This window comes from Saccharomyces paradoxus, chromosome XIV (genome assembly GCF_002079055.1).
Source record: "Saccharomyces paradoxus chromosome XIV, complete sequence".
Lineage (NCBI taxonomy): Eukaryota > Fungi > Ascomycota > Saccharomycetes > Saccharomycetales > Saccharomycetaceae > Saccharomyces > Saccharomyces paradoxus.
The window spans coordinates 277772-302964 of record NC_047500.1 but is presented as its reverse complement, the minus strand read 5'-3'; the positions used below and the strand labels follow the sequence as shown (position 1 = coordinate 302964).

Sequence of the window (25193 nt, the reverse complement as noted above, 5' to 3'; positions counted from 1 at the left end):
TAATACCATTCTACAATGAAAAAACAAGAAAAAAATTTTTTGAACTTTGTGTATAAGGAAATTTTTTTAGTTCTCCTAGGTATATACTTAATTATAAGAAACTCTTCTAGTTCTTTTCTCCACGGCTTGAACAGCATCCACGATCTTCTTCAATTAATCTACTGTGAGCGGGGTAACTAACCCTTTGCTGTTCTCGGGATTTTGAATAAAAGTCATACTATCCAATCTGAAAAGAAGATTTTAACATGCGCCATCTAAGAGCTGCACAACAAACCAGATAACCACACCTCACCCCAAAATTTTTTTTTGGAATAATGAACTTCACGGCAAGAATATCTCATGCCAGTGGGATTTCTAGGATTCTACTTTCCCCTGTAAGCAGACGTTGGATCCATATAACGCCTATAAGTCTTGATAATTCAAGAGGGTCACTATTCGGAAGCATTACAGAAAATAGAACGAAGGAAGGTAAAAATAGGGAGGATGAACATGCGAGTAGCTTCTCTAATAGGCTAGCGGTTGCTTCTGATTCTTCTGGAGAAGCCCCTGAAGTTGATAGGGATTCGATAACTATAGAAAACGATAAGCTGCTACAGCAACATATCGTATCATTGCAGCAACCGGAACAATTAGCATCGCAAACCTTATTGTCTCCTTTGAAGAGAAAAATATATGAAGCTAATTGTAAAATTAATGGTGGATTCTACAAGAAAGATACTATTGTAAAGTTACCAAATTCTAGCGAACGTTACAAGCTAAATTTAACGAGAAAAGAAATTGAAGTGCTAGAACCCTCCGTATATGTTCAGTCGTATAGAATTAAATCTTCGATGAAAAAGGCTACACTTCTATTGAGATTATTAGGAGGGCTTGACGTTATGAAGGCTATATCTCAATGTCACTTTTCTAATAAGAAAATTGCCCGTGAAGTGGCAGAACTACTTCAAAAAGCTGTTAAGGATGGCCAAAAATTAGGCTTGAAACCAGAAAATTTGTACATCTCTCAGATTTGGACAGGTAGTGACGGATTTTGGAGAAAACGCGTTGAATTTAAGGCAAGAACAAGAGTTGGTATCATAAGTCATCCTTACATACATGTCAGATGTATTCTGAGAACAAAGAGTGTTACAAAACAAAGACTTGCTTATGAAGCACATTCAAAAGAGCAAAGGAGAGCGCCATGGGTACAACTAGGAGACAAGCCAATTAGAGGTGTTACGGGTGGCGTATACAAATGGTGAAAAGGATAGTGAACTCTTTTATATTTGAGAAGCCATCCTGAAAGCCAAAGAAAAAGTACTGTTACTCACTCCTTTACCCATATTCACAATTTTTTTGTGCAAAACTTTTCTTTTCGATTATATAATATTGTGATTCTGTAAATAACAACTATCCCAAACGTACTGCCTTAACTCACCCACCTAACCGAAGGCAACAATAATAAAAAAGCCGGAACAATTCAATGAACTAGAATAGAAAGAATTATTGTACTTATAGTTTATTTATGTAATAATTAAATCTAAGCTTCAACTGGTTCAGCTTGAGCTTCGGTTTCTTCAGCTGGTCTGTAGTCCTTGACGGATGGAGCAAGAATTGGTTCTTCTTCCTTTGGTTCAATGATGGTGACAGCATCTGGCAAAGCCTTTGGACCAGTTCTGCTCTTAGCTGGGTCTCTCATAATCTTGACCTTGATACCCAAAACACCTTGTCTCATCAAGACGTGTCTAGTAGCAGTGTCAATGAAGTCGTTGACTGGTTGACCGGAGTGAATCAAGAAACCGTCAGCAAATTTCATAGCCTTAGCTCTGGCAGCTCTTAATTTACCAGAAACGACAACTTCACAACCCTTAGCGCCGGATTCCATAACGTATCTGACGACACCGTAAGCAGCTCTTCTGATAGCCAAACCGTTCAACAATTTGAACTTCATAGATTCAGCTTGAGCGACAGCAGACAAACCACGGTCTTGAACTCTTTCAGCATATAAGACAATAGTACCTGGAGCGTACTTGAATCTCTTTTGAACCAATAGAGTTAATTCGTTGATTCTTCTACCATTTTCACCCAAAACGTCTTGAGTTCTGGTAGCTCTAATGATGACTTCGGTCTTGGTTGGAGTGACACGGACTTCAACACCGGAGTAACCTTCTTCAGCTAATTCTCTGGTGAAGAATTCGTTCAATTCAGCGTAGAAGACACCGTCAGCGACTAGCTTTCTTTTCTTGGAGATTAAAGCGACCATATTTGTAGTTTGTTTGCTGGTTTTATTTTCAGTTTTTCAACACTCAAAAACTAATATGAAAACATCTATAAACTAAAACATTCTTAAAATGTATGCAAAAATGCTGTTTGTATTTCAAAGAGCAGCATTGATTTGGAAAATTTCCCACTGCTCATTGCAAATGGCTCGCGGCGTCCCTTCTAAGAATTAGGAAATTTTTTCCCGTAAAAAAAAACATTGTGGCAAGAACATTATTTTTGAAAATGTATGGATGTTACTAAAAAACAGTCTTGTTAAAACCGTGAGGGATTAGATTCAAAAGAAGCAATGAAAAGTAACAAAATCAAGAGAATTTATCAGTGACATTAAAATAACGTAATCCCGTTACAGTTACGTACGCAATGTTACAGTTCTACAAGACAATTATGTTAGTGCTGCCGCAACTATCTTCACGCGTACCATAAATAAAAGCCATTGTATGAAAAGGACTTTGCCTTATTTTTTTTATGTCGGTTCTAGTATAGCGACGTCCATCGTTTTACTCGAATTACCTGAGCATGTAGAACCGCAAGAATTTGAGCTAGTACGATAGCAGGCCCCTTAGCCAAATCCTAAGCGTCATCAGCGAAAGGTTTATCATCGTGATGTCATTTAAGATGACGCAGTGCATCTTCATGCGTGTTGCCAGACAAGGAATTTTCATTTTTTTTTTCTGGTCTACTTCTAATTCATGCGGGCCGGCCTTTCATGACATTGACTGACGCAGCCTTTCATGTACAGTCCTACATTTGCCTGAGGATTGTTTGTCAGATGTCGCGGCCACAACTCTCCGATTTTCTTCCTGCCATGTACTGCTGCTTACCTCAGCGCAGCACGTGAAAAAAGAAGGAAAGACTTTCGAGGATGGTTGAGTTTCATTATATTTTTTCTTTGATTTCATTTTTCCAGCATCTGCTCCTTGAAGAATAATTATCCGAAGTTTCCTTAAACAAGACATAGATCAAGATGCAAATGGTAGTAGATAGGCAGCAACGTAAAGATGTCAAACAAGCGCTTTTCATTTCACAGCGCTCAATTTCGAATACGCTAACCAAAGGCCTTATCTTATTTCTCAAGGGCTAGGCTCTCTACATTGGTGAATGATGACCAGATAATGGAAAACAGCAGGATTTTTTCAATGTGCCATACAAGCCCGGAGAAACAAATAGCTAAAAATTAAGATGTGGCAAAAGTGGTTCTGTTCTCCGACGCCCGGGCCTTTCTCTCCCCTGACTCTTTCGTTCCGGCCCTCCCCCTCTCTTTCAGCACCAGATCTGCATCTACGCCAAAGCTGTAGTGAGAGCAAACCGGAAAATTATCCTGCGCGATTGCTTTCGGTCTTGGCTTTTATTCGGGCATGCGGGAGCTTCTGAGAGGGTAGGCCGGTCTCCCCCCCTAATAAGAAGATTATAAAAGGTTATTATCTGGACTAAAGCAAAAAAAAAAAAATCGTTTCGGCCTCCGCTCAAAATTTTCATTACGCTTCTTGGTCAAGGCAGTTACGTAACGGGTTAAAACGAATACGATGAGGTGAATAATTGAGGAAGGCCCTTATGCAGGCAGTTAAGCATATGATTACTTGAACACCTTCTTCCCTTCTTTTCTTTCTTGATATTTCGTCCTCTTTCTCTTCCATCTTTGTTCTTACGAATACTGGCAATCATAGTTTCTCCTTTTTTTTTTTTTCTTTTTTTTTTTTTTTTTTTTTTTTTTTACTTTTCAGTTTTTCGTAGCTTTTCCTATTTTGCTATTTAAAGTAAGTTTAAATAGTACCCTCACTAAACACGTACGGCCGATCCACCAACTAACAAAAGCACGATCCTTAACTCATCATTGTATTCAAGAGGGTTGGAACATTCACTTATTTTTCGGTCAATTGCACGAGACAATATCCAGAATATCGTGTTGGATAGCATAGAAGAGTGGTGACATACAAGACAGGTAGCACCCGCAAAGCGCACACCAATCTATTTATTAAATATAATATAGTATACTAAGAATTCCGATGAGGTCCATTAAGTGTGTGATAATTGGAGATGGTGCAGTAGGAAAAACGTCACTACTGATATCATATACTACCAATTCGTTCCCAACAGACTACGTTCCAACGGTTTTTGATAACTATTCTACTACGATAGCTATCCCTAACGTAACTGCAAATGGCCCCTTAGAGCTTGACAAGGGTGATGATAAAAGAGGATCACTTTCATCTGCCAGTTCTTCACCAACTACAGACAGAAAACTATATAAAATCAATTTATGGGACACTGCAGGACAGGAAGATTACGATCGTTTAAGACCGTTATGTTACCCCCAAACTGATATCTTTTTAATATGTTTCTCGGTAAGTGAACATGCTAGTTTTGCCAATGTCACAGAAAAATGGCTACCTGAACTAAAGCAGACTTCCAATATTGAAGGTACCTCTCTTTACACTAAATTAGGGAAGTACCCAATTTTATTGGTAGGTACCAAAAGTGACTTAAGAGATGATCCGGCAACTCAGAAAAAATTGCAAGAAACAAACTCTGATTACGTGTCTCAAGAAGAAATAGATGAACTCGTGCAAAGATGTGGGTTTATGGGCTATACTGAATGTTCAGCTGCTACCCAAGCAGGTGTACGGGAAGTTTTTGAGCAGGCAGTGAGGTACGCTATTTACGAACCAGAATCCACTAACCAAAAATCGGCAAATCATACCCTAACTGATGAATTAACGACTGCAACAACCAACACAAATGGAGATAAAAATATTCGAGAACAAAAACAGCAACCACACCATAATAATAGTACAGATAGTACCCTTCCGAAGGTCAATCTACAGCAGGAGAAGGAAGCTCTTAATATTAAGCCTACAAAAAAAGAACAAAGAGACAAAACTCACGGGCTGTCAAAAGGCAAAGGTAGTAAGATGGTCTCAAATGGTCATCACAACAAACAAGCCAAACAAAAGACAAGAAACGAAAAGAAGAAAAAGAAATCAAAGTGTGTAATACTTTAATATCAAGAAGGCAAATAAACTAAATAAATAATTACATATACCGATATCATAAAAAAGAAAAAAGAAAAATATACATATATCTACGCTCCATTTTCTCTCTTATTCATGCCATAGAGTTCACTTCTAATCGTCTTTTCTACTCTTGCTCTGACTCTTCTTCTTAGAACCTTGTTCCGTTTTCTTATTGGCATTTCTCTTTGCCGCTACTTTCTTTTCCAATTGTAAAATATCTCTTTCCGTATTTTCGAATAGTTTCTTTTGTAATTCCTCATCATCAAATTCTTTACGAGCGAATTTTACAAGTGAACAATCTGAGATGTACTTAGTCTTCGGGTCTTTTAAGTTTATTTCCTCCAACTCCGGTGTCATTAACGCGTACAAGAAACTTTGATCACCACGACGACCACTCTTGGTAAACAGCCACAATATAGGATACAACAGAATACAGTACACTATTATTAACAATGCCACTGAACCATTACTGATGACGCGACGTAAGCTGTTTGATCTCATAGTACCAGGTTGGACCATAGTAATGGTAACATTTTTGCCTGTTCTCTCAGTGCCATTTGTCTTTTGATTTTTAATGTCTTCAGTAATTCTTCTCTGCAATTCCATCATGCTCAGTCCCAATTGTAACTTACTGCTTGCGAAAAACTTCAAAGCACTTTTATATTTGGCATTTTGCCACAAGGGATCTTCTATATTAATATCACCAACAACTTGTAACCAGCATGTAGCAATAATGATTCTTACATCTCTATCAGGCGGTTGAGCCTTGAAACTAGGTTGTAATAGGTTCAGAAGATGGAAAATTGCTACATAGTTTGTAGCAATTTGTAGTTCCAGCCCATCCTTTGATGACCTCCTCTGTGGTAAAGATATTTTCGGGATACCCCATGGCTCCATATCACCAGACATGACAATGACACCATCTAACCTTCTAGGTGGCGAATTGTCCAACCAACTTGTGGCGAATTTACGAATCTCCCACAAATTGCTCAAATCACATTTTTCCACAAAAATCAACTCGTTTTTAGTCTTTTCACGTAATTCTTCGCACCATTCAGTAACCCATTCATCTACTTCCCTAGCCAAGATGATCAATTGTGCGCCTAGTTCCGCCATTTTATACGCCACAGACGTTCCCATTCCTTGAGAGGTAGCGCCGGTAACCAAGTAAACTTTACCGTGCAACTTCCTTTCCCATGTATTAGATGGTCCTCTTGACCAATATTTAATGGCACCAGCCCCTAGTACATAAGGTGCCACCTTTTTGATTGTTTGAAAGTAAGGAATTTTGTCAGTCCCATCTAGGAGAGCAGTCCCAATAATATTCAAAGGCATTTTCTCTTTTCCACAGACCTTTCCTTATTTTTTTCCGTTCGTCTCCAAAGAAGCTTTTGAGGGTATCCAATTGTTTCTACGAACTTTTTTCTTCTGATATTATATTATTTCTTACGCATCTTTCTCTATCTTCTTCCAAATTTTTAAGGCTCATTTGATCGCGTCTATAAATTGAAAAGACACGCGGACACAGGATGTATAAGTACAAATTTTGATAAATGGTACTTTAAGATACCGTGTGAAAAAATGTATAATATCACTTACGATTATAGTGCCTATGTTTAACATTTACCGATAGTTGTCTAAAAAAAGTTCATGATGAATCATTGTACCTAAGAACATAACTACAGAAGAGAATACATAGCCTCTTGAACGGTTTCTGAGCGGAGAAGTTGAAAGATGACATAGTTTTGGTAGACCTTTGGAAGCACTAATCCAAGTGTATAAACCGGTAATCTAAATACCAACGTAGTCTCAAATAGCAATCACCTGTTATTGCAGTGATAATATGATAGCGCCATTCTACATCTAAAACAGCATATGTTGAAAACTGAGCGCGCCAACTAAAATTTTTTTTCCAAATCACTAAATGAAAATTTTAAATCGATGCCCATTCCCAAATATACTTATTCGTAGGATAGCTTTGACAAGGGCATATGCAATAACATTGATTGTTCAATATTCAAGCAATAGGAATTACCAAAGATCGATAAAATGGATGAGCAAGTTATTTTTACAACAAATACCTCAGGGACGGTAGCTTCTGTACACTCGTTCGAACAGGTGAATTTAAGACAGTGCTCTACTCAATCAAGAAATAGTTGTGTCCAAGTAGGGAACAAACACTTATTCATTGCTCAAGCGCAAAAAGCATTAATCAATGTCTACAATTTGTCAGGTTCGTTCAAAAGAGAGTCTGTTGAACAGCGCTTACCATTACCTGAAATCCTCAAATGTCTAGAAGTAGTTGAAAATACTGGCGTGCAGTATGATAGAATTCAAGGTATCAACCATAATTTGCCAGAATTCAATCTTCCATATCTTTTACTTGGTTCAACCGAATCAGGTAAATTGTACATATGGGAGCTGAACTCAGGGTTTCTATTGAACGTAAAGCCTATGGCTCACTACCAAAGTATCACCAAGATCAAGTCTATTTTGAATGGAAAGTATATAATCACCTCGGGTAACGATTCAAGGGTTATTATATGGCAGACAGTTGACTTAGTGTCATCATCCAATGATGATCCTAAGCCTATATGTATCCTTCACGATCATACTTTGCCCGTGACAGATTTCCAGGTTTCTTCCAGTCAAGGAAAATTTCTATCATGTACTGATACGAAACTATTCACGGTATCCCAAGATGCTACGATTAGGTGCTACGATTTGAGTCTAATAGGCAGCAAAAAGAAACAGGAAGCAAACGAAAATGACGTTAGTATTGGCAAAGCACCTGTATTGCTTGCAACATTCACAACACCTAATGCTATCAAATCTATTGTTCTTGATCCTGCTGACAGAGCATGCTATATCGGTACTGCAGAAGGTTGTTTTTCACTGGATTTATTTTACAAACTAAAGGGTAATGCCATCGTTAATCTGTTACCATCCGCAGGTATGAACACAGTTCAAAAAAGTAGAGTTTTTTCCTTAGTACAACGTAACTTAGTGACTAGTAGCGGAAATCAGGATTTGGATGCACTATACGCAATGGGTCAACTTGTCTGTGACAATCTCCTAAATTCGAATGTGTCGTGTCTGGAAATATCAATGGATGGTACATTATTATTAATTGGTGACACGGAGGGAAAAGTTTCTATCGCGGAAATCTACTCAAAGCAGATCATTAGAACTATCCAAACTTTAACTACATCACAGGCTTCAGTTGGAGAGGTGACCAACCTCTTAGTCAACCCTTACAGACTCGAAAGTGGAAACCTACTATTTGAAGGAGAACCCAAGGACAAACAATCAAGTAATAGTAATGGCCACAACTCTATGAAGATACCAAACTTGCAAAGAGTTATTTTCGATGGTAAAAACAAGGGTCATTTACACGATATCTGGTACCAGATAGGAGAACCAGAAACAGAGACAGACCCCAGCCTTGCATTACCACTTAATCATTTTAATGCTTATTTGGAGCAGGTCAAAGCACAAGAATCCATTTTTACACATATCGGTAAGGTATCAAGTGACGTGAAAGTGATTGACAATGAAACCAATGTCACTCAATCCTTAGACGGCATTGCCGCTAAAGATGAAGAAATTACTGAACTTAAGGCCAACATAGAAGCGTTAACCCACGCCTACAAGGAGTTACGTGGTATGCACGAAAAGCTCTACGAGGAACACCAACAGGTGCTCGACAAGCAATAAACAAGAAACCCGTTCATTTTGTACAATAATAGGAATGCTCTTAAAATATACAAAATAGATAGATATAATTCATCACTTGCGCGAAACATCTCATTTTTCATCAGACTTGTCATCTACTACGGAATTTCGTTATCAATGACGCATTCCACGATTTCTACCCTTATAGCTTATCTCAGAATATGGGCCGCCTCTAGTTGTATAGAGTCAGTACGGATTAGTTAGTGGTGTATTGTACCCGGTGGCAACAATCGGCAGTGACTAAAGATCTTGCTTTTGCTACTGAAAGAATAATAAAGAGAAGTTTTAGGTCCTTTGCGTCATTTTCAACCCCATACAAACTAGCTTGTATCACGACTTATTAACACTCTGTCTAATTCTTTCCTATTTTTTTTTATTTCCAACAGCTTATACTTATTCAGATAAAGGAGGAAAACTCTACGCAATATTATGTCTTCATTAACTCGATTGTTACAAGAAAAACGAAAAAATGAAACGTCAAATTCATCACCGAGAACTTCAGCTGATACATTGACCACAACACCCGAGTCACAACCTCTTGACGTTCATTCTAGGAATAAGAGCAGCAGTCATATTGGTAGTGTGAGCAATGGCAGTAGCAGCGATCGCAATAGGGCTATCGTGCCAGTGCCTGGCAGTGTCACAACTGTTACTCAAATATACTCAGAGGAAGATTCATCATCTACGGCCGGTTCCTCTTTCGACGATAGAAATCAGTTTTCCTCCAGCTTCCTTAATGCAAACTTTGCTCACACCGCGTCATTCTATGGTACAAGTGCACAAAGTAAAGATAGATTCGGATCCCTAATAAATGACCAGGGTGCTGCAGGATTTTCCTCACATGGCGGTTCTCTTGCTGCACAGAATAGAATTACCAGTAGATTATCCGCCACGTCGCATACTTCAGGAAGGGCCATTCCTTCTTTGTCATCCAGTATACCTTACTCCGTGCCAAATTCTAACAAAGATAACAATAGCTCAAATAGCAACAGCTCCTCTTTATCTTCTTCGTGGCTCGAAACATACGCGGGTGGTATGCCCAATAATATTTCTGCAATCGATTCTAACGTTATATCTTCTCCAAAAGTGGATAGTGTCGAACCACGTTTCGTTATTTCCAAACAAAAACTTCAAAAAGCATCGATGGATAGTAATAATGCCAATGCTACTCAATCAAGATCTATTTCCCGCTCAGGTTCATTTTCTTCACAGCTTGGGAATTTTTTCTTTTCCAAAAACTCAAAAGAATCTTCAAATCCGAACTCTGCAGGCATGTCCTTTTCTGTCAATTCCAATGGCCCATCTCCGAACATTAAAAATCCTAACGCTACAAATGGTTCAACACCTATTCCCAAGCCTATCCGTGCAAGACAAAGCAGTATATATTCTGCATCAAGACAGCCAACTGGTTCCTATACGGATAATTTTTACGGCTCCCCCTCATCAGTACATGACCACTTACCTCCAAGTCAAAGTGTTCCAAGGTCGCAACATTCTTCCATTGGTGATTTAAAGAGGTTCTTCAAAAAGAGTTCTAACAGTAATATTTCCTCGAACAATAACAACGTGATCCCGAATGGATCACCTCTTTCTAGCGGAATTGCTGTTCCCTCGCATTCTCATTCATCGTCCCATTTTTCAGCAGGGAACAATTCGTATTCCACTAGTTATAACGGAAATGGGGATACTATCTATTCTCATAACCACGGTGGTTCGGGGATTCCGTTTTCGAAAAGGTATGTTAAAACTGGAGCAGATTTAGGTGCTGGAGCAGGCGGGTCTGTTAAATTGGCCCAAAGAATTTCAGATAACAAAATATTTGCTGTGAAAGAGTTTAGAACTAAATTCGAAAATGAATCAAAAAGAGATTACGTCAAGAAAATTACATCCGAATACTGTATTGGTACGACTCTGAATCATCCCAATATTATTGAAACAATTGAAATCGTGTATGAAAATGATAGAATTTTGCAAGTTATGGAATATTGTGAATACGATTTGTTTGCTATCGTAATGAGTAATAAGATGTCATATGAAGAGATTTGTTGTTGCTTCAAACAAATACTTACCGGTGTACAATATTTGCATAGTATTGGCTTGGCTCACAGAGATTTAAAGCTGGATAATTGTGTTATAAATGAAAAAGGTATTGTAAAATTAATCGATTTTGGAGCAGCTGTAGTATTTTCGTATCCATTTTCAAAAAATCTTGTGGAAGCAAGTGGAATTGTTGGCAGTGATCCATACTTGGCACCTGAAGTTTGTATATTTGCCAAGTATGACCCTCGTCCCGTAGATATCTGGTCTTCTGCAATTATTTTTGCATGTATGATACTGAAGAAATTTCCATGGAAAATCCCGAAACTAAGAGACAATTCATTCAAACTGTTTTGTTCCGGACGTGATTGCGACTCCTTGAGTAGTTTGGTGACAAGAACTCCTGACCCACCTTCCTATGACGAGTCGCACTCAACAGAAAAGAAAAAACCTGAAAGCTCTTCTAATAATGTATCGGATCCTAATAATGTTAATATTGGGCCACAAAGATTACTGCATTCATTGCCAGAAGAAACTCAGCATATTATTGCACGCATGATTGATTTGGCACCCGCATGTAGAGGAAATATCGAAGAAATCATGGAAGATCCTTGGATTCGTAGCATTGATATGTGCCATTTGGTTGAAGATGGATTATCGTTCAAAGTGGTTAGAGGAGAAGACCATCATCATACACAAGTGGATCAAAGTGAAGCCCATATTGCAGGCCTAGAAAAGAAAAAGAAAAAACAAAATAATCAATAAATACGTGTCAGGACTTTTACTTCTCTTCAAGCATTTGTATATAATCTTTTTCTATCCTATTTTGAATGTACGTTGAAATACGATGTCACATTTATTTCTATTTCTATTATGTTAGTTTTTTTTCGTATCGTTTCCTGGTAAACCAAATAGATACATATTCCGTTCTTTAATGTGTCATTCTATTCAAAACATGTGAAATCTTAATACGGCAGTGATGATGTTAGTTAAATGGCAGCGCCAGTAATTGATAATCGTGAAGCGGGTAATGCTAATAGTCCCGCCAAATCGACAGTTCCCTTTTTTTAAAAATTCCACGGCAAAGAAGCTTTAAAATGCGCAGTGAGGCTCGAACTCACGAGAAGGAACATAGAGCTTGAATTTTCAAATCAATAGAATAACGTCTTGTGTTTATTTCTCTTTGTTGCGTGTCAAACTTGCGAATATCATACAGGACTATTAGTATCCATAATGTCACAGGCAGCAAAAAACGTGATAGTAAAGTTAATAGTGGGGGCAGGCCAAGCAGCACCATCACCTCCCGTGGGACCTGCATTGGGTTCCAAAGGTATCAAGGCCGTTGACTTTTGTAAAGAATTTAATGCAAGATCAGCAAACTATCAGCCAGGTGTACCGGTTCCAGTATTAATTACAATAAAACCTGATAGGACATTTACATTTGAAATGAAATCTCCGCCAACCGGATATTTGCTGTTAAAAGCTCTTAAAATGGAGAAGGGACATGGTCAACCGAACGTGGGTACAATGTTTAGTAGCAGTGCGCCCGCCAAGGGACCAACCCGTGTTTTGGGAGAATTATCACTGAAGCACGTTTACGAAATAGCCAAAATAAAAAAGAGCGATGAAAGACATAGTTTGTTGGAAATGGAAGGAATTGTTAAGTCCATAATTGGCGTTGCAAAAAGTATGGGTATTAAGGTTGTACCTTAATTGAGGAAGTAAAGATAAAAGAAAAAAGATACAGTTTGTTTCAAGATATTTTCAAGAGGTCTTCCCCTTCTTCTTTTTACTGATCTACTCTGTAAATATGTATATGAGTTTTAAATTTGACTTTATTCTTCTGTAGTGTTAGCAAAAATTGGCACTGCTGAGACCATTTCGAATAAATATTTCCCCGAACTTTATGAACTGAGAGTTGTTTTGTAACTTCAATAAAGACTGGATATTTGTATGTATATATTGATTAGATATAATAAAAAATGAAATGCTAATAAAAATGCTTATGAAAAGAGGAAGAAAAGGTATAGCGGAGAAAATCGGATTTTATCATTTGGTGGACTTCCTTTTTTTATTTTTTTTCCATTTTTTCCTATTTTTCCTGTTATTAATCTTCAATGGACGATTATTTGTTTCGTTGACCGCTTGTTCTAGTTTAGACTTCGAGGTAACATCATCAGTGGTCATGGTAGATTTTGCTAATGGCAATGGAATTGACTTTGGGGTTAGCCTCGTGTACAAAAGGTAATATGCATTAGGTTCCTTTAATACATCCCTTTCAGATATTATATTAATATATTCATCGTCGTAAGTAGCCCAGCTTCCGTCTGGTTGCTTGCAGTGGGCAATGTAGTGACCTGAAGATAGAGAACGACCCTCATGAACGACCACGCTTAATAATTGGTACTTGACAGGTAGATCTTTACTTTCGCAGTATTCTGTCAGATCTAAAAACATTGGATACGATACAGCTTGCTTCATTTTTGATGAGGATGTGCCATTAAATCTGAATTTTTTCAAATGTACCAGCAAAGTTTCAGGAGCTCTTAAAATTGAATTATGCTTTACGGCGTTTGTGGTCTTATGACACTTTTCACAAACGTAACCCTTTTGCTCCTTGTCGACCTTAATTAATTCGGGATTGAAAAAATCTTTAATTGACTTCTCAATAGAAAACCTACGGTTCGACGAACTTAAATCACTGACAGCGACGGCCGGTGAGCCGTTGTTTAAGCTGGCAGACAAAGAAGATGAAGAGGACGGCTGTGCAGCAGTATTACTGGTGGTATTAGAATTGGCGGCTGAAATAATGTTATTGCTATCACCCAACAGATGAGGGTTTGGATCAAGTTTTTTCTTCCCCTTCAAATGCAACGATAAATCGTAAAAGGGCTGTTCTGTTTTAGATATACTGCCGCAAGATTTACAAGTAACGATTTGCTTTAAAAGACCGCCAAATATGTCGTAGATTATTGATTCTATAAGTTTATGACCTTTTGGGACAGAATCTTCCTGTAATCTTGACATCAAAGACATGAAGTACTCATGTGAATCTTCTTGCTGCCATTCGCTCATCATACAATTGATGTCATCCAATCTGGAAATCAAGTGTTTTGGATTAATGTAGGAAGCTGAAATGTTCTTTCTAGGGTTTTTTGAGACTGGTAACCACATTTTTTTACTTGTTTCAGCTAAAATGTACGAAACGGAATTTTTCGGAATGGTGCTATCATATTTTCCCAGTAGAATATCAAATAGATAATGTTGTATGGGAGGAATGTGTAACATGGCTTGTACAGCCGCATTTGTGTAACAAGTGACACCATGGTTCAAAAGGCCACGAGGTTTCAAATTCGTGAATTGATCGCCCCAATTTTTAACTATTCTAGTAGAGTTTAAGGAACCATGGTCATTGATATTTTCGTTGAATTGGTGAAAGTTTGATAGATTTGATATTGTAATTGGTGGGGTGATGGACCTTGCTTTATGTTTTAGTTCTTCTTCCTCTTCCTCTTGCTCATCTCTTTCGTTTCCGTTTTTGTTTTCTTTGGCATCGTTATTTAATGGTTGGTACTGTTTTGCTTTCACTGTGCTGTTTTCTACTAAATCTTGATATAAGCCCTTTTTTTCGTCTTCGGAAATGGTAGAGGTGGAATCGTTCTCCTCCTCTTCAGGAAGCTCTTTTTCCATAGCGCTAGAATCATAGTCCATGTCGTCCTCGTCCTCTTCGTCTTCTTCATCATCGCCGCTAATACTAGTAGACAGCTCCTTTTGTTCTTCCTTTTTCTTTTCATTTTCATTAGCCAAGTCATCAACGGTTGTTAATGGAGAACCTAATTCTTCACTTAATTCTTCGCCTACGTCTTCACCAACGTCTTCACCAACGTCTTCATCAATGTTACCACGTTCCTTTAAACTAGCTTTTCGAGGTTCTACATAATCTCTTGCTTCATGGAATATTTCTTCTTCCTCTTCTTTTCCTTCTCTGTCATCTTCCGAAGCAGAGGAGGGAGGTTCCGTAGAAAGCTCCGTAGAAAGCTCGGCTGGCTTCTTGGTAGCAGTAGCATCGGCTGCATTTTTACTATTTTTAGAAGTATACAGCAATAAAGCTTCAGCCATAGATTTGGGGACACTAGAATTTTTTCCATTTGGCCTTTCCATCGAGTTATCGTCCAATATTTGCTCGGAGTTAGCCGTCGCAGTAATAGCTGTGCTACTGCTATTGTTATTATGCTGTTTGCCTATCACGATGTACGAGCCATTTTCCGGTGCGGCGGAAGTATCATTATTATTCGATTTGTTAGAGATCATTGCAGCATTAAACTGCAGGGGGTTTGACAGAATTCTATCCACCAAAGGTTTGATCGATTCTTGAGTGGTCATCGTCTGTTATTGTGATTGTGATATGACAATAGGACGGATTTACTGGCTCTATGAGTTGTAGAATTCTTTCCGGTAGTTTTTCTTTGAAATGTTATGTGCGAAGTACAGTACGAATGAGGCTTCAGACACTATGCATGCTCCTGTGTGCAGTATACGGTACTTATTAGCTTCTAAAAAACAAATAAAAGACAGAAGCGGGGGTAGGGACTCTATTAACGCTTTACAGGGAAGTTCTTCCCGATGGTGATACTATATAAAAATAAGAACTTTTTCTTCTTTTCTTTTTGGGGATTTTTTCGATGCGAAAAATTTTTTTGACGGCATGAGGCAAGAAGTGAACAAAAGAGGTGGTGTCTGGGGGAAGAAATCTCACTCATTTCTTTTGCGCGTTCATCGGAGGAAACTGACCGGGTGATATCCAAACAAGGTTTTGCCATTTTTAGCCGCCAAGCCTGGATAATGAAATCGTGCCCCCATGAGATAACGCCAAGAGTTCAGGATCCCCAGGACAATTTTTCACTACCGAGGCAGGAATGCCAGAATCAAGGCTAGTGTGCCACACTGACTCTGCCTGGATAGACGCAGTTGGCAGCTCTTCCACACTACTGCGTGAGGAAACTCCTCCAAATTCCACAAGGTCCCGACCCCAATTCAGTACCATTCCCTGCGGCGTCCCCATACTTAGTCCGCAAGTCATATCTATATATGCATGCAACTTTGCAGAGTTGTGGTGGATTCGGAACGGCAGAAGTAACAGGTTTAGCTCGCGCTGTAGGTTTCGCCGGTCATAAACACTGATGGTGTCACTGTTGCGTCTGACAACATAGACGTAACGGCCGTTATCACTTGCAAGAATTTGTAAAATTCCGCCCGCAGTTGTGCGGGCGTAGTTTACTATCTCCAGTCGTTGATGACGGGAGTCCACTTGAAACATTTCATTCGCGTAGCTGCCACACAGTAGAGGCCCTCTTGAGGAAGTTTGTCCCCCCATTGGTTGCTCTTCGAAGCAAGATATGATGCTTTGCCTTCCCCTGCTTGCTTTTCTGGTGCTCCGGTGCATCCACACAGCCTCTCGCCTACTCATATCGTATATGGCCACTTTGTTACGGTGTGAGCCAGTATATATACGCGATTCGGCATTGATTCTCACACTGTACACAGACTCGTATTCTCCATTCATTTCGTTTTTCGTGTCATAGCTGAAGATACACTGCCCGTCCATTAAAGAATACAATTGTAGAGGAAAGTTTTTACCTCCAATCACGATTCTGTCACCAGCCAACTCGCCGGAATTCTCGCTATAAAGCGAGTAAAACGGGTCTACTGCACATGAAAGAATAGATTGATTTTTGAAAAATCTAGTGAATGGTAGTAGCAGACTTTTCTTTGTCTTGTCCGTATTAGCTTCCTCTGGCACTAAATATTGTCTGATGCCAAAATCATTATGTACAGAAACAAACGAGGCTCCATCACATGACCAAAAGATATCTTGACATAGCACTTTCTTTTCCATTCTGACGTCGTCCTTCACATTGATATATGGTGATTCCTTTAGTGGTGGATACACGTATCCACTTGGATCACTTTGGGTCCTCTGTAGCCATTCTTTATCTTCTCTTTTCCATACGTCCACTATCGTGTCAGCCTCGAACACTTTGCCAGTGTCACAATACGGGGTTGTATTCATTTTGACATTGTGTTCTCTATTTCACGCCCTACTATGCTCCCATATCATAATTGTTTATGGAATACGCGGTTGTCTATCTGTCTATCATCGATTTTTAAGTTCCCGCCTTTTCTTTTTCGCCTGATTTTCAGAAAGACCGTGAGGCATGTGTATTCTCTAACCAAAGAACGGAAGAAAACAGTAATTGCCGTACCTGTACACAATTCTCTAAGTAGTAACCTTTATATGGTTTAGAGCCTATAATACACATATATATTGCAATATAACAATATTAAAATACAGATTGTCCATAAGAAATATTCCTTATACTTTCCCATAATATTTCCTGATCTTTTATAAATCACCATCATGTTTTTCCGCCACCCCTCGTTGCTTCTTTGTTCGAGAGCTATGTTATCATTAGCTATCACTCTACTCCCTTCTTTGGTATCGGTAGCATCTTTAAGTAACTCTATTATCGTATCAAGCTTCTTAGTGTGCCTTTCGATCTCAAACTGTAGTTTTTGTAATGGATCCCGCTGTCCTTGAAACTTTAGTACATTATTATTTGTTTCTCCTTTCTCCCTATTGTCGAAAATATCATTAGGGGTCTTTACGGCAGGGAGATTTGGCGAGGATTCTTGCCCTAAGGAAACATACGATTTTGTTGGCGTCGATATTTTGAAGGAATTGTCTTGCTGAAAGCTAGAAACATCGGTACCCTGTGAAGACATTTTTTTTCTTTCATATTCTCTCAAACTTTCCAGCTTTTTTTCTACCATTTTCTTGTCGTGTAAGAGAAGTCTGTGCCATTTGGACTCGATCAATTCTCTCTTCTTTTGAACCACTTCATCCGTAAACACTTCTTCTTTTTTCTGTAATGTGGTCGTGATATTACTATTAGGATTGTTCAAGTACGGCAGCGGCAGCGGTTTTCCTAATTGTTTTCGAAGTACCGCACTAGATTTCCTTTTTGAGGAGCTCTTGTTATTGACGATAGGTTTTGTTTTAATTTGTGGTTCTTTCGATATTGGATTCCAAGCATGAAGGGCTTTACTTTGTCCTAGTAGACTAGACCGGAGTATACTAGGCTCTTTAATCCTCGGTGTGAACTGGAGTTCGTTCTCTATATTATCTTCATCAATTTTTACCATGTCTTCGTCCGATATACCCCCCACGGTTTCGTTTTCTGCAAGCGTCGGTTCAAACTCTCTTTTTCTAAATTGCGTATACCGCTGATTGATCCCTGATCCATTGTAGAAAGGATTATATCCGGTGTCCCTTTTACTGGAGTTTTCTTGTTTTATGGTATCATTGTTTCCGTCATTGTCAGAATTAATGTCTTTTGTATGCGATGGAATGCCTCTATTATAATCGAATGCATCATCTGTCATAATTGACGTTGTATTACTTGAAACAATTGAATCGCGGTCTTCCGGTATATTTATACCCTGCACCTGCTCATTTAATTTGTGGAATCGGGGTTTATTTGTATTGAATCTATTCTTCCTAGAGAATCTGTGGTTCCCATCTTTTGGAGAAGTTACATTCATTCATGAATTCAGGAAAAGTAAGATAAAAATGCCTATTCTATTCTTGATGTTTTGAACGGGAATCTTTTTGGCACGTTTCTTCGAAAATAAAATACGCCCGTTGGATCTTTAAGCTCTAGATATTCTTACTTTTTCTTGTGTCTTTACTTTTTTTTCTCTCTTTTGGCGTCTTCCGCAAAATAGACTGAAAAACCCAGCAATTCATTTAGCAATTATAAAACAAGACAACTTCTGTGAAAAGGAAACTGTAGCGAAAAAAAAAAACTATACAAACTAATACACGGTAATAATATTGTGCGAATCAAAAGATTAGAATTTTCTTATATACATTAAAAGAAAAACTTAAAAATAATGGACCAGATAATAAAGATTTACCAGAATGAACTTATTTAGTTGATCTTTTTCTTCACATTCAGTTAGTTGAAATTAAATTGTTGGTTGACATTAGAACCAAAGCCGAAAGTATTACCGGCATTCTGAGGAGCCATAGTTTCGTCTACGGCGTCTTCTTCTTCACCGAAATAAGTTTCAATAATTTTGTATGCTTTTTCATAAATCTTGTCATTTTCATTCTGTTGACAGTTGAAAATCTTTTCCATACCACCGGCTTTTTCGATAAAATCAGCGTTTTCATTGATATTCAAACCACGAGCCTCTTTGTCAGCCTCACCCATCTTTAGAATATTCTCAAGAGCATCTAAAGTAACTTCGATGATTCTGTTGTCGGCGATTTCCAACAAATCACACAATGGTTTTATACAACCTTGAGATACCAAATATCTTATAATATCCGGTCTTTGTAAACCACCTGAAGAGGCATTGGAAATAGCCCAACAAGCTTCTTTTTTGGTTTTATATTCTGCAACTTCCAAGAGTTTAACTAACGGAGGAATCAAGTTCGCGTCAATTACCGCCTGAATTTGTTCAGTATTACCAGCCGTAATATTAGAAATGGTCCAACATGCTTCTTTCTTGATATTTTCTTTTGGTGAGCTTAGTAGAAGTCTTAAGGCAGGTAAGACACCAGCATTTATAACCACTTGAGTTTGTAAATCATTACCAGTAACTATGTTACCTACGGCTCTTAAAGCAGGAGTTTGAACTAAAGTCGATTCATGGCTTAGTAATTCAACTAGTCTTTTTGGAATTCTAACATCGATCACAGCTTGAATAGCTTCTTGTGGCCCGTCAGATAGATAGGAGATGGCCCAACAAGCATCAACTAAAGTTTCGGTATCCATTGAATAGATCAATTTCGCTAAGGTTGGCAAGGCTTGTGAGACCACTGACCAATCTGGTTGTGGTTTTTTACCCCTACATAAATTGGATAGAGTCCAGGTAGCGGTTCTGATCAAAGATGGTTTATTAGAGTTGAAAAGACCTAGAATTGGCTCCATGGCATTGCATTGTAGAACATAGTCTCTGTAGTCAGTAGAATCACCGGCAACGTTACCTAGAGCCCAAATGGCTTGTTCTTTAACTTCAACAGAGCCGGTATATAATAGTTGAATGAAAAGAGGTACAGCATCAGCATCAACAACCACTTTCGTTTGAGCAGATGTACCTGATGCAATGTTAGTCAAAGCCCAAGCGGCTTCTAATTGTAACATTTCCGGTTGGTTCTCACGCATAAATTCTACTAATCTTGGAACTACACCGGCTTGAATGACGATATCGATTGGAGGGCGGTGTTCTCTGGATAGAATTTGTCTAAACTTGACAGTAGCACTCAATTGCTCTTGCATATCATCAGAGTTAAGTTGCTGAGTCATTTGTGGCAGTTCTTGTTGCAACTGGCTGTAAAATTGTTGGTCTGCCGAAATGGAGCTCTCATCTTCTTCATCAGAATCAGCGCCATCAGTTGGGGGAACAAAGTTTCTTCTCTTGGCTAAGGCTTCATCTCTTTTCGCTTTTCTTAATTCGACCTGTTGTGTATCTCTACGACGACGAAGTTCATCTGCAGAAAATCTGCCTTTATTCTTGAAGTTTGTTCGTCTATATTCGGGAACAAACTTGCTGGTGGAAGAGTCTGTACCACTATCCATATTTATTGATTTGTTGTGTAGAAGGGAAGGTATATCAAGTGAACAAAAGACAAAATAGAAAGATCGTTCTATAAATTAACGATGTAACTTCAATTCAATAGGAAAAGTTTCAGCCTTAACAAAATAAAGTCTGAAAATGTGAGGATAAAAGGAAACTTATAGGTGGTCCTGTTCTTATTTCCTCAGTAAATGTCGGCTTTACTTAGCTTTTAAGTCGCTTTTTGAGTAAAATGTGATTAATCACCAAATTCGTATCTGAACCGTTTCCTTCCTAGTCCTTCCCCATCAACTCTTGAAGAAAAAAGAAAAGAAGAGAAAAAAATTAATTCGTCGATGGTGATATATAATTTTTGCCCATGAAGCAATGGAAAAGTATCACTTAAATTGTCCCGTTGATAAACTCCTGAATACATTGACATTGATTACCACTACATTCCTCTTGTTAATCAAGCCAAATACCGCTTGATAAAGTAAGTTGTTAATAAAAAATTCAGCTTTACTCATTCAAGTATATATATATACATATATATATATATATATATATCATTCAAGACGATTACAGCTTTTTATTAATCTCAGAATGGGCTGGTAATATTTGTCTCATCACCACTAGAGAAAGCAAATATACAAGATATCCCAAATCTTGGGCCGCGGAAAGAAAACTAACGAACTTGAATAAGGTGACATATAAATATATACTTATATGTAAAAAAAGAAACTTTGATAATTAGAAATTAAAAACGTAGTTTATTTTTTTGGTAATTAATTAAAGGGTAATAAACACACAAAGTCATTAAGAAAAAAGGATGGAAGAAAAAGCACACTTTTCCTATAGCGTAGAAATAGGGAAAGAGAGAAAGCGAGACGTTCACACACAATTGTCAAGCTCCGCTCTATTTTCCTCTCCGCTTTCAATTGCTATAAAAAAGAAGGGAAACCACGATAAGAAGTTAGGTGTTCTTTCTCTATCTTTTCAAGTAAACGAAACACACACATTCGTTGACTCGTTGAAATAAGAAATCGCACTTCTCTTTGAACCGTAGGACCCAATTCCCTTTCTCCATTTTTCTGTATAAAAAAATAGAAAAAGAGCACAATCACAATAAATTTCACTTTTGCACAAGCACACGTAAACACATAGTAGTCGAAATAGCAAAATAAAAAAATTCACTACTTCAAAATGAAGGGGTAGGGGGGGTAAAAAAACATAAAACTAAAGAAAATTAAATTTCTTTTTTTTCTCAAATCCAATCCAAGCCTTATTATAATAGTAACAAGGCACCAGCTACGGCAGCACTACCAGCGGTAACACCAAACAATTTTATGGAGTTAAAATTGGATGGACCAGCAGCCGCATTGTTCTTACGAGCCTTTTCACCTGGACCATAGGTGGTGGTGTCATGTTTGGTTTTGTTGAACTTACCGTACTTGTGAGTACCGGTGTGGTTTGGAGTCTTAGACTTGGAGGTCTTGTTGAACTTACCGTACTTGTGAGTACCGGTGTGGTTTGGAGTCTTAGACTTGGAGGTCTTGTTGAACTTACCATACTTGTGAGTACCGGTGTGGTTTGGAGTCTTAGACTTGGAGGTCTTGTTAAACTTACCATACTTGTGAGTACCGGTGTGGTTTGGAGTCTTAGACTTGGAGGTCTTGTTGAATTTACCATACTTGTGAGTACCGGTGTGGTTTGGAGTCTTAGACTTGGAAGTCTTGTTAAACTTACCATACTTATGAGTAGTATGAGTAGAGGTGGTAGTGGTCAAACTACCGTCCGAAGACAAAGTTAAGGTGGTAGTGAAATCATGTTCACCCTTCTTAGCAGTGGCAACGGTGGCAACGGTGGCTAGAGCAATAGCGGTAACAGAGGAGAACTTCATATTTCAATTATAAAGCGCTGGGGGTATTTGGGAGCGAAGGTCGAAAAAATAAATGTTCTTCCAAAAGTGTGTGTTAGAAGTAAAAAAAAAAGTGTTTAATGTGCAGCTAAATGCTTAAGTTACTCCTTAAAGGAAAAAATTCTTTATTCAAAAAAGAAAAAAAGAGAAAGAAACAAAGTAATGGAAGCTTGGTTTTCTTTTAGTCAGATTATCTTAAGCTCACTCGTTTAAGTTAAACTAGATAGACTGTTTCTAAGTAACAAAACAAAATAAAACAAAAGTCTTTATTACATTCAAGAACAAACTACACTATATAAAGTAATCAATAATACGAAAATCACGCACAACACACACACCTAATAAAAAACGAGAAAAGTGAGCACTAATTGGTAAAAGAAACTTAACAACATATATATAGTAAAGATAACAAATACAGTACACAAACAAACGAATTAAGAAATTGTCTCGTTTCAGCAACAGCCACTGACGTACGGGAGCGCATTTTTTTTTTCACCGCCAAAATCCCGGTCATCGTGGTAAGAAACACTCGAACAAGACGATGCAAAAAATATCGCATCGCTGTTTTTCACGTATTTTTTTCTCAAGTCCCCTTGTAGAACTCACCGGATATTTGTAAATTTCCGCTTCCGGAAGTTATTACCCGGTTGTTTGTTGGGTGAATGGGTCCAATGCGAATTTCGTTACCCGGTGGGTTGCTATAGCACTGCATGGGCTACCATTTTAGTTGTTGAAACCATCATATGCAACTAATTAGTCAGATGGATATGAAATTATGACATTGGGTTGTTGTTATGTATCGATGCTTATTATTTGTTTATGTGTATGTCGAGTAGTGATGGTTGTGCAAGCCTTCTTTCGTGCGCTCATGCTATATGTGCGACAGCAGTAGGAGGTCTTGTACGGCCCTCTCTTTCCAGTGGGGGAACGTTCTTTTCTACGGCTTTTGCTAGTGGTATAGAACCCATGAGCCCCTTGCTTTCTGCGAGAGTTGAGCTTCTTAGGTATAAAGGATCTTCTTGGTAATACTCGTCGATGATAGGATGTAGTAATATTGTCTGTTTCTTGATGGTCAATATGCTATTAGTGGGTACTGCAGTCCAATCACCTCTTTCGAATGTTAAAGGTTCCGATGCAACCATAATTACATCTTGGTTTCTATCCAATCTTTCTACTCTGTATTCCCCAGGTGAAGTTTCTACAAAGCTGGAACCACAACTGAAATGCAAAGATGCTGCCTCGTCCGTCTTTGACGTTATATACCTGGAAACAATAACGGTGGATCCGTCAGTCACGGCAAAATTCAACAGAGATGGCTCCACGTGTACCTCATTCCTGTTCGCTTCTTTAGTCCAATCTCTGATATAGTCGATTGTTCGTAGCATTGCCTTTCTTAGTGCAACATTACCAAAATCGCCGTCTTGCTTCCTTGGATCGTAACCCAATTTGTCTAAGGTGTCCAAGAATAATGCAAATGCGCACTCTGAATCTGTGCTCCCTTGAATAAAATTGAGGTATTCGTCATTGATATGATTCAATAGTCTTCTCTTAATTCCTTTGAAATTAGATATACCACCATTATGCATAAAACATAAGCTGTGGTACGTAAATGGATGGCAATTGGTCTCGGATAAGACTCCATATGTAGAAGCCCTTACGTGCGCAAAGACTAGATCAGATTTAGTTTTTTCGGCCAATGTACTCAAATTTTGGTTGTTCCACGCCGGAGTAATAGCTTTAAAAAGACATGGACCGTCCTCGCTTAATTCACTATCCAATGGATAATAAGCGACGCCAAATCCATCACCATTCATTGGTCTTCTTCTGTCTAACCGCAACCTGCTATCAAATGATTGGTTTATAATAGAATGAGCTGGTCTTGTTAAAAGATGGGACAACCGAATCGGCTGTTTGCCTTTGAATATCAAAAATCTACACATCACGAATAATTTTAACTAGTTATTTGGATACATTCAGCTCTCTTCAAAGCTTCGGATTCTTATTTCTTTATCTTAAGCAATAAATGTAAAAACTGTTTGTATATATATTTGCAACTTCTTTTCTTTTGTTCTTTTTTTTTTTTTGGAGATGCGTTTTAAAGAGCGCCACAGTTTCAAGGGTCCGGTGGATAATTTGTGCAGTGGCATGTAATGCCAGATAACTGTGTATTAAATAATAATCCATGAATTTGCAAATGAACCACTTTTCAGAGGTTTATAGGTACTGAGGCACACACATAGCTTTTTCGAGCTTTAGTTGTTTAAGTGGTAGTGTGTTGTGAATCTCAGCAAACTATTTTATATGAGCAGCATGCACTCTTTCAAAACTGAAGTAGGGTAAAGATTTATAATGAAACAAGAAATATGTCCATATGTAATGTATAGCAGTAGTCGTAGGAATAGAACTTTCTAAAGGTTTTGACTTTACCAATAATATACTTTTTTTCTTTCAGGTGCCTATTTTTTTTTTATTGCGACAATAAGCGCACCCTTCAAAAAATCGTTTGAAATATTTCACTAAAATACTATAACCCACAACTAAAACTAAACTATTAATATAATATCAAACAAATCTACTAATTGATGACAAAGGGATAATTAATTTTC

At 38.1% G+C, this 25193-nt stretch overlaps 13 protein-coding genes across 13 annotated transcripts; 5 read left to right on the top strand and 8 right to left on the bottom strand.

The window, feature by feature from the left end:
* Nucleotides 1–314: 314 nt before the first annotated feature.
* Nucleotides 315–1241, top strand: MRPL22 (mitochondrial 54S ribosomal protein uL22m; the record flags this gene model as incomplete). The annotated part of the gene is made up of 1 exon (XM_033912883.1): nucleotides 315–1241. One exon carries the CDS (start codon nucleotides 315–317, stop codon nucleotides 1239–1241), a length of 927 nt encoding a protein of 308 aa, XP_033768774.1.
* A 278-nt stretch (nucleotides 1242–1519) lies between these two features.
* Nucleotides 1520–2242, bottom strand: RPS3 (40S ribosomal protein uS3; the record flags this gene model as incomplete). Its single annotated transcript, XM_033912882.1, has 1 exon — nucleotides 1520–2242. One exon carries the CDS (start codon nucleotides 2240–2242, stop codon nucleotides 1520–1522), a length of 723 nt encoding a protein of 240 aa, XP_033768773.1.
* A 2023-nt stretch (nucleotides 2243–4265) lies between these two features.
* RHO5 (Rho family GTPase RHO5) lies at nucleotides 4266–5261 on the top strand (the record flags this gene model as incomplete). Its single annotated transcript, XM_033912881.1, has 1 exon — nucleotides 4266–5261. One exon carries the CDS (start codon nucleotides 4266–4268, stop codon nucleotides 5259–5261), a length of 996 nt encoding a protein of 331 aa, XP_033768772.1.
* A 123-nt stretch (nucleotides 5262–5384) lies between these two features.
* On the bottom strand, nucleotides 5385–6608 carry PBR1 (putative oxidoreductase; the record flags this gene model as incomplete). Its single annotated transcript, XM_033912880.1, has 1 exon — nucleotides 5385–6608. One exon carries the CDS (start codon nucleotides 6606–6608, stop codon nucleotides 5385–5387), a length of 1224 nt encoding a protein of 407 aa, XP_033768771.1.
* A 714-nt stretch (nucleotides 6609–7322) lies between these two features.
* On the top strand, nucleotides 7323–8990 carry IPI3 (chromatin-binding/pre-rRNA-processing protein IPI3; the record flags this gene model as incomplete). The annotated part of the gene is made up of 1 exon (XM_033912879.1): nucleotides 7323–8990. The coding sequence occupies one exon, from the start codon at nucleotides 7323–7325 to the stop codon at nucleotides 8988–8990; it is 1668 nt and encodes a 555-aa protein (XP_033768770.1).
* A 447-nt stretch (nucleotides 8991–9437) lies between these two features.
* NPR1 (serine/threonine protein kinase NPR1) lies at nucleotides 9438–11810 on the top strand (the record flags this gene model as incomplete). The annotated part of the gene is made up of 1 exon (XM_033912878.1): nucleotides 9438–11810. The coding sequence occupies one exon, from the start codon at nucleotides 9438–9440 to the stop codon at nucleotides 11808–11810; it is 2373 nt and encodes a 790-aa protein (XP_033768769.1).
* Nucleotides 11811–12278: 468 nt separating this feature from the next.
* Nucleotides 12279–12758, top strand: MRPL19 (mitochondrial 54S ribosomal protein uL11m; the record flags this gene model as incomplete). Its single annotated transcript, XM_033912877.1, has 1 exon — nucleotides 12279–12758. One exon carries the CDS (start codon nucleotides 12279–12281, stop codon nucleotides 12756–12758), a length of 480 nt encoding a protein of 159 aa, XP_033768768.1.
* A 336-nt stretch (nucleotides 12759–13094) lies between these two features.
* On the bottom strand, nucleotides 13095–15428 carry UBP10 (ubiquitin-specific protease UBP10; the record flags this gene model as incomplete). Its single annotated transcript, XM_033912876.1, has 1 exon — nucleotides 13095–15428. The coding sequence occupies one exon, from the start codon at nucleotides 15426–15428 to the stop codon at nucleotides 13095–13097; it is 2334 nt and encodes a 777-aa protein (XP_033768767.1).
* A 439-nt stretch (nucleotides 15429–15867) lies between these two features.
* On the bottom strand, nucleotides 15868–17115 carry SWT21 (Swt21p; the record flags this gene model as incomplete). Its single annotated transcript, XM_033912875.1, has 1 exon — nucleotides 15868–17115. One exon carries the CDS (start codon nucleotides 17113–17115, stop codon nucleotides 15868–15870), a length of 1248 nt encoding a protein of 415 aa, XP_033768766.1.
* A 230-nt stretch (nucleotides 17116–17345) lies between these two features.
* On the bottom strand, nucleotides 17346–18647 carry KAR1 (Kar1p; the record flags this gene model as incomplete). The annotated part of the gene is made up of 1 exon (XM_033912874.1): nucleotides 17346–18647. The coding sequence occupies one exon, from the start codon at nucleotides 18645–18647 to the stop codon at nucleotides 17346–17348; it is 1302 nt and encodes a 433-aa protein (XP_033768765.1).
* Nucleotides 18648–19063: 416 nt separating this feature from the next.
* Nucleotides 19064–20692, bottom strand: SRP1 (karyopherin alpha; the record flags this gene model as incomplete). The annotated part of the gene is made up of 1 exon (XM_033912873.1): nucleotides 19064–20692. The coding sequence occupies one exon, from the start codon at nucleotides 20690–20692 to the stop codon at nucleotides 19064–19066; it is 1629 nt and encodes a 542-aa protein (XP_033768764.1).
* Nucleotides 20693–21954: 1262 nt separating this feature from the next.
* Nucleotides 21955–22569, bottom strand: SPAR_N01320 (uncharacterized protein; the record flags this gene model as incomplete). The annotated part of the gene is made up of 1 exon (XM_033912872.1): nucleotides 21955–22569. The coding sequence occupies one exon, from the start codon at nucleotides 22567–22569 to the stop codon at nucleotides 21955–21957; it is 615 nt and encodes a 204-aa protein (XP_033768763.1).
* Nucleotides 22570–23453: 884 nt separating this feature from the next.
* DUG3 (glutamine amidotransferase subunit DUG3) lies at nucleotides 23454–24527 on the bottom strand (the record flags this gene model as incomplete). The annotated part of the gene is made up of 1 exon (XM_033912871.1): nucleotides 23454–24527. One exon carries the CDS (start codon nucleotides 24525–24527, stop codon nucleotides 23454–23456), a length of 1074 nt encoding a protein of 357 aa, XP_033768762.1.
* Nucleotides 24528–25193: the final 666 nt, after the last annotated feature.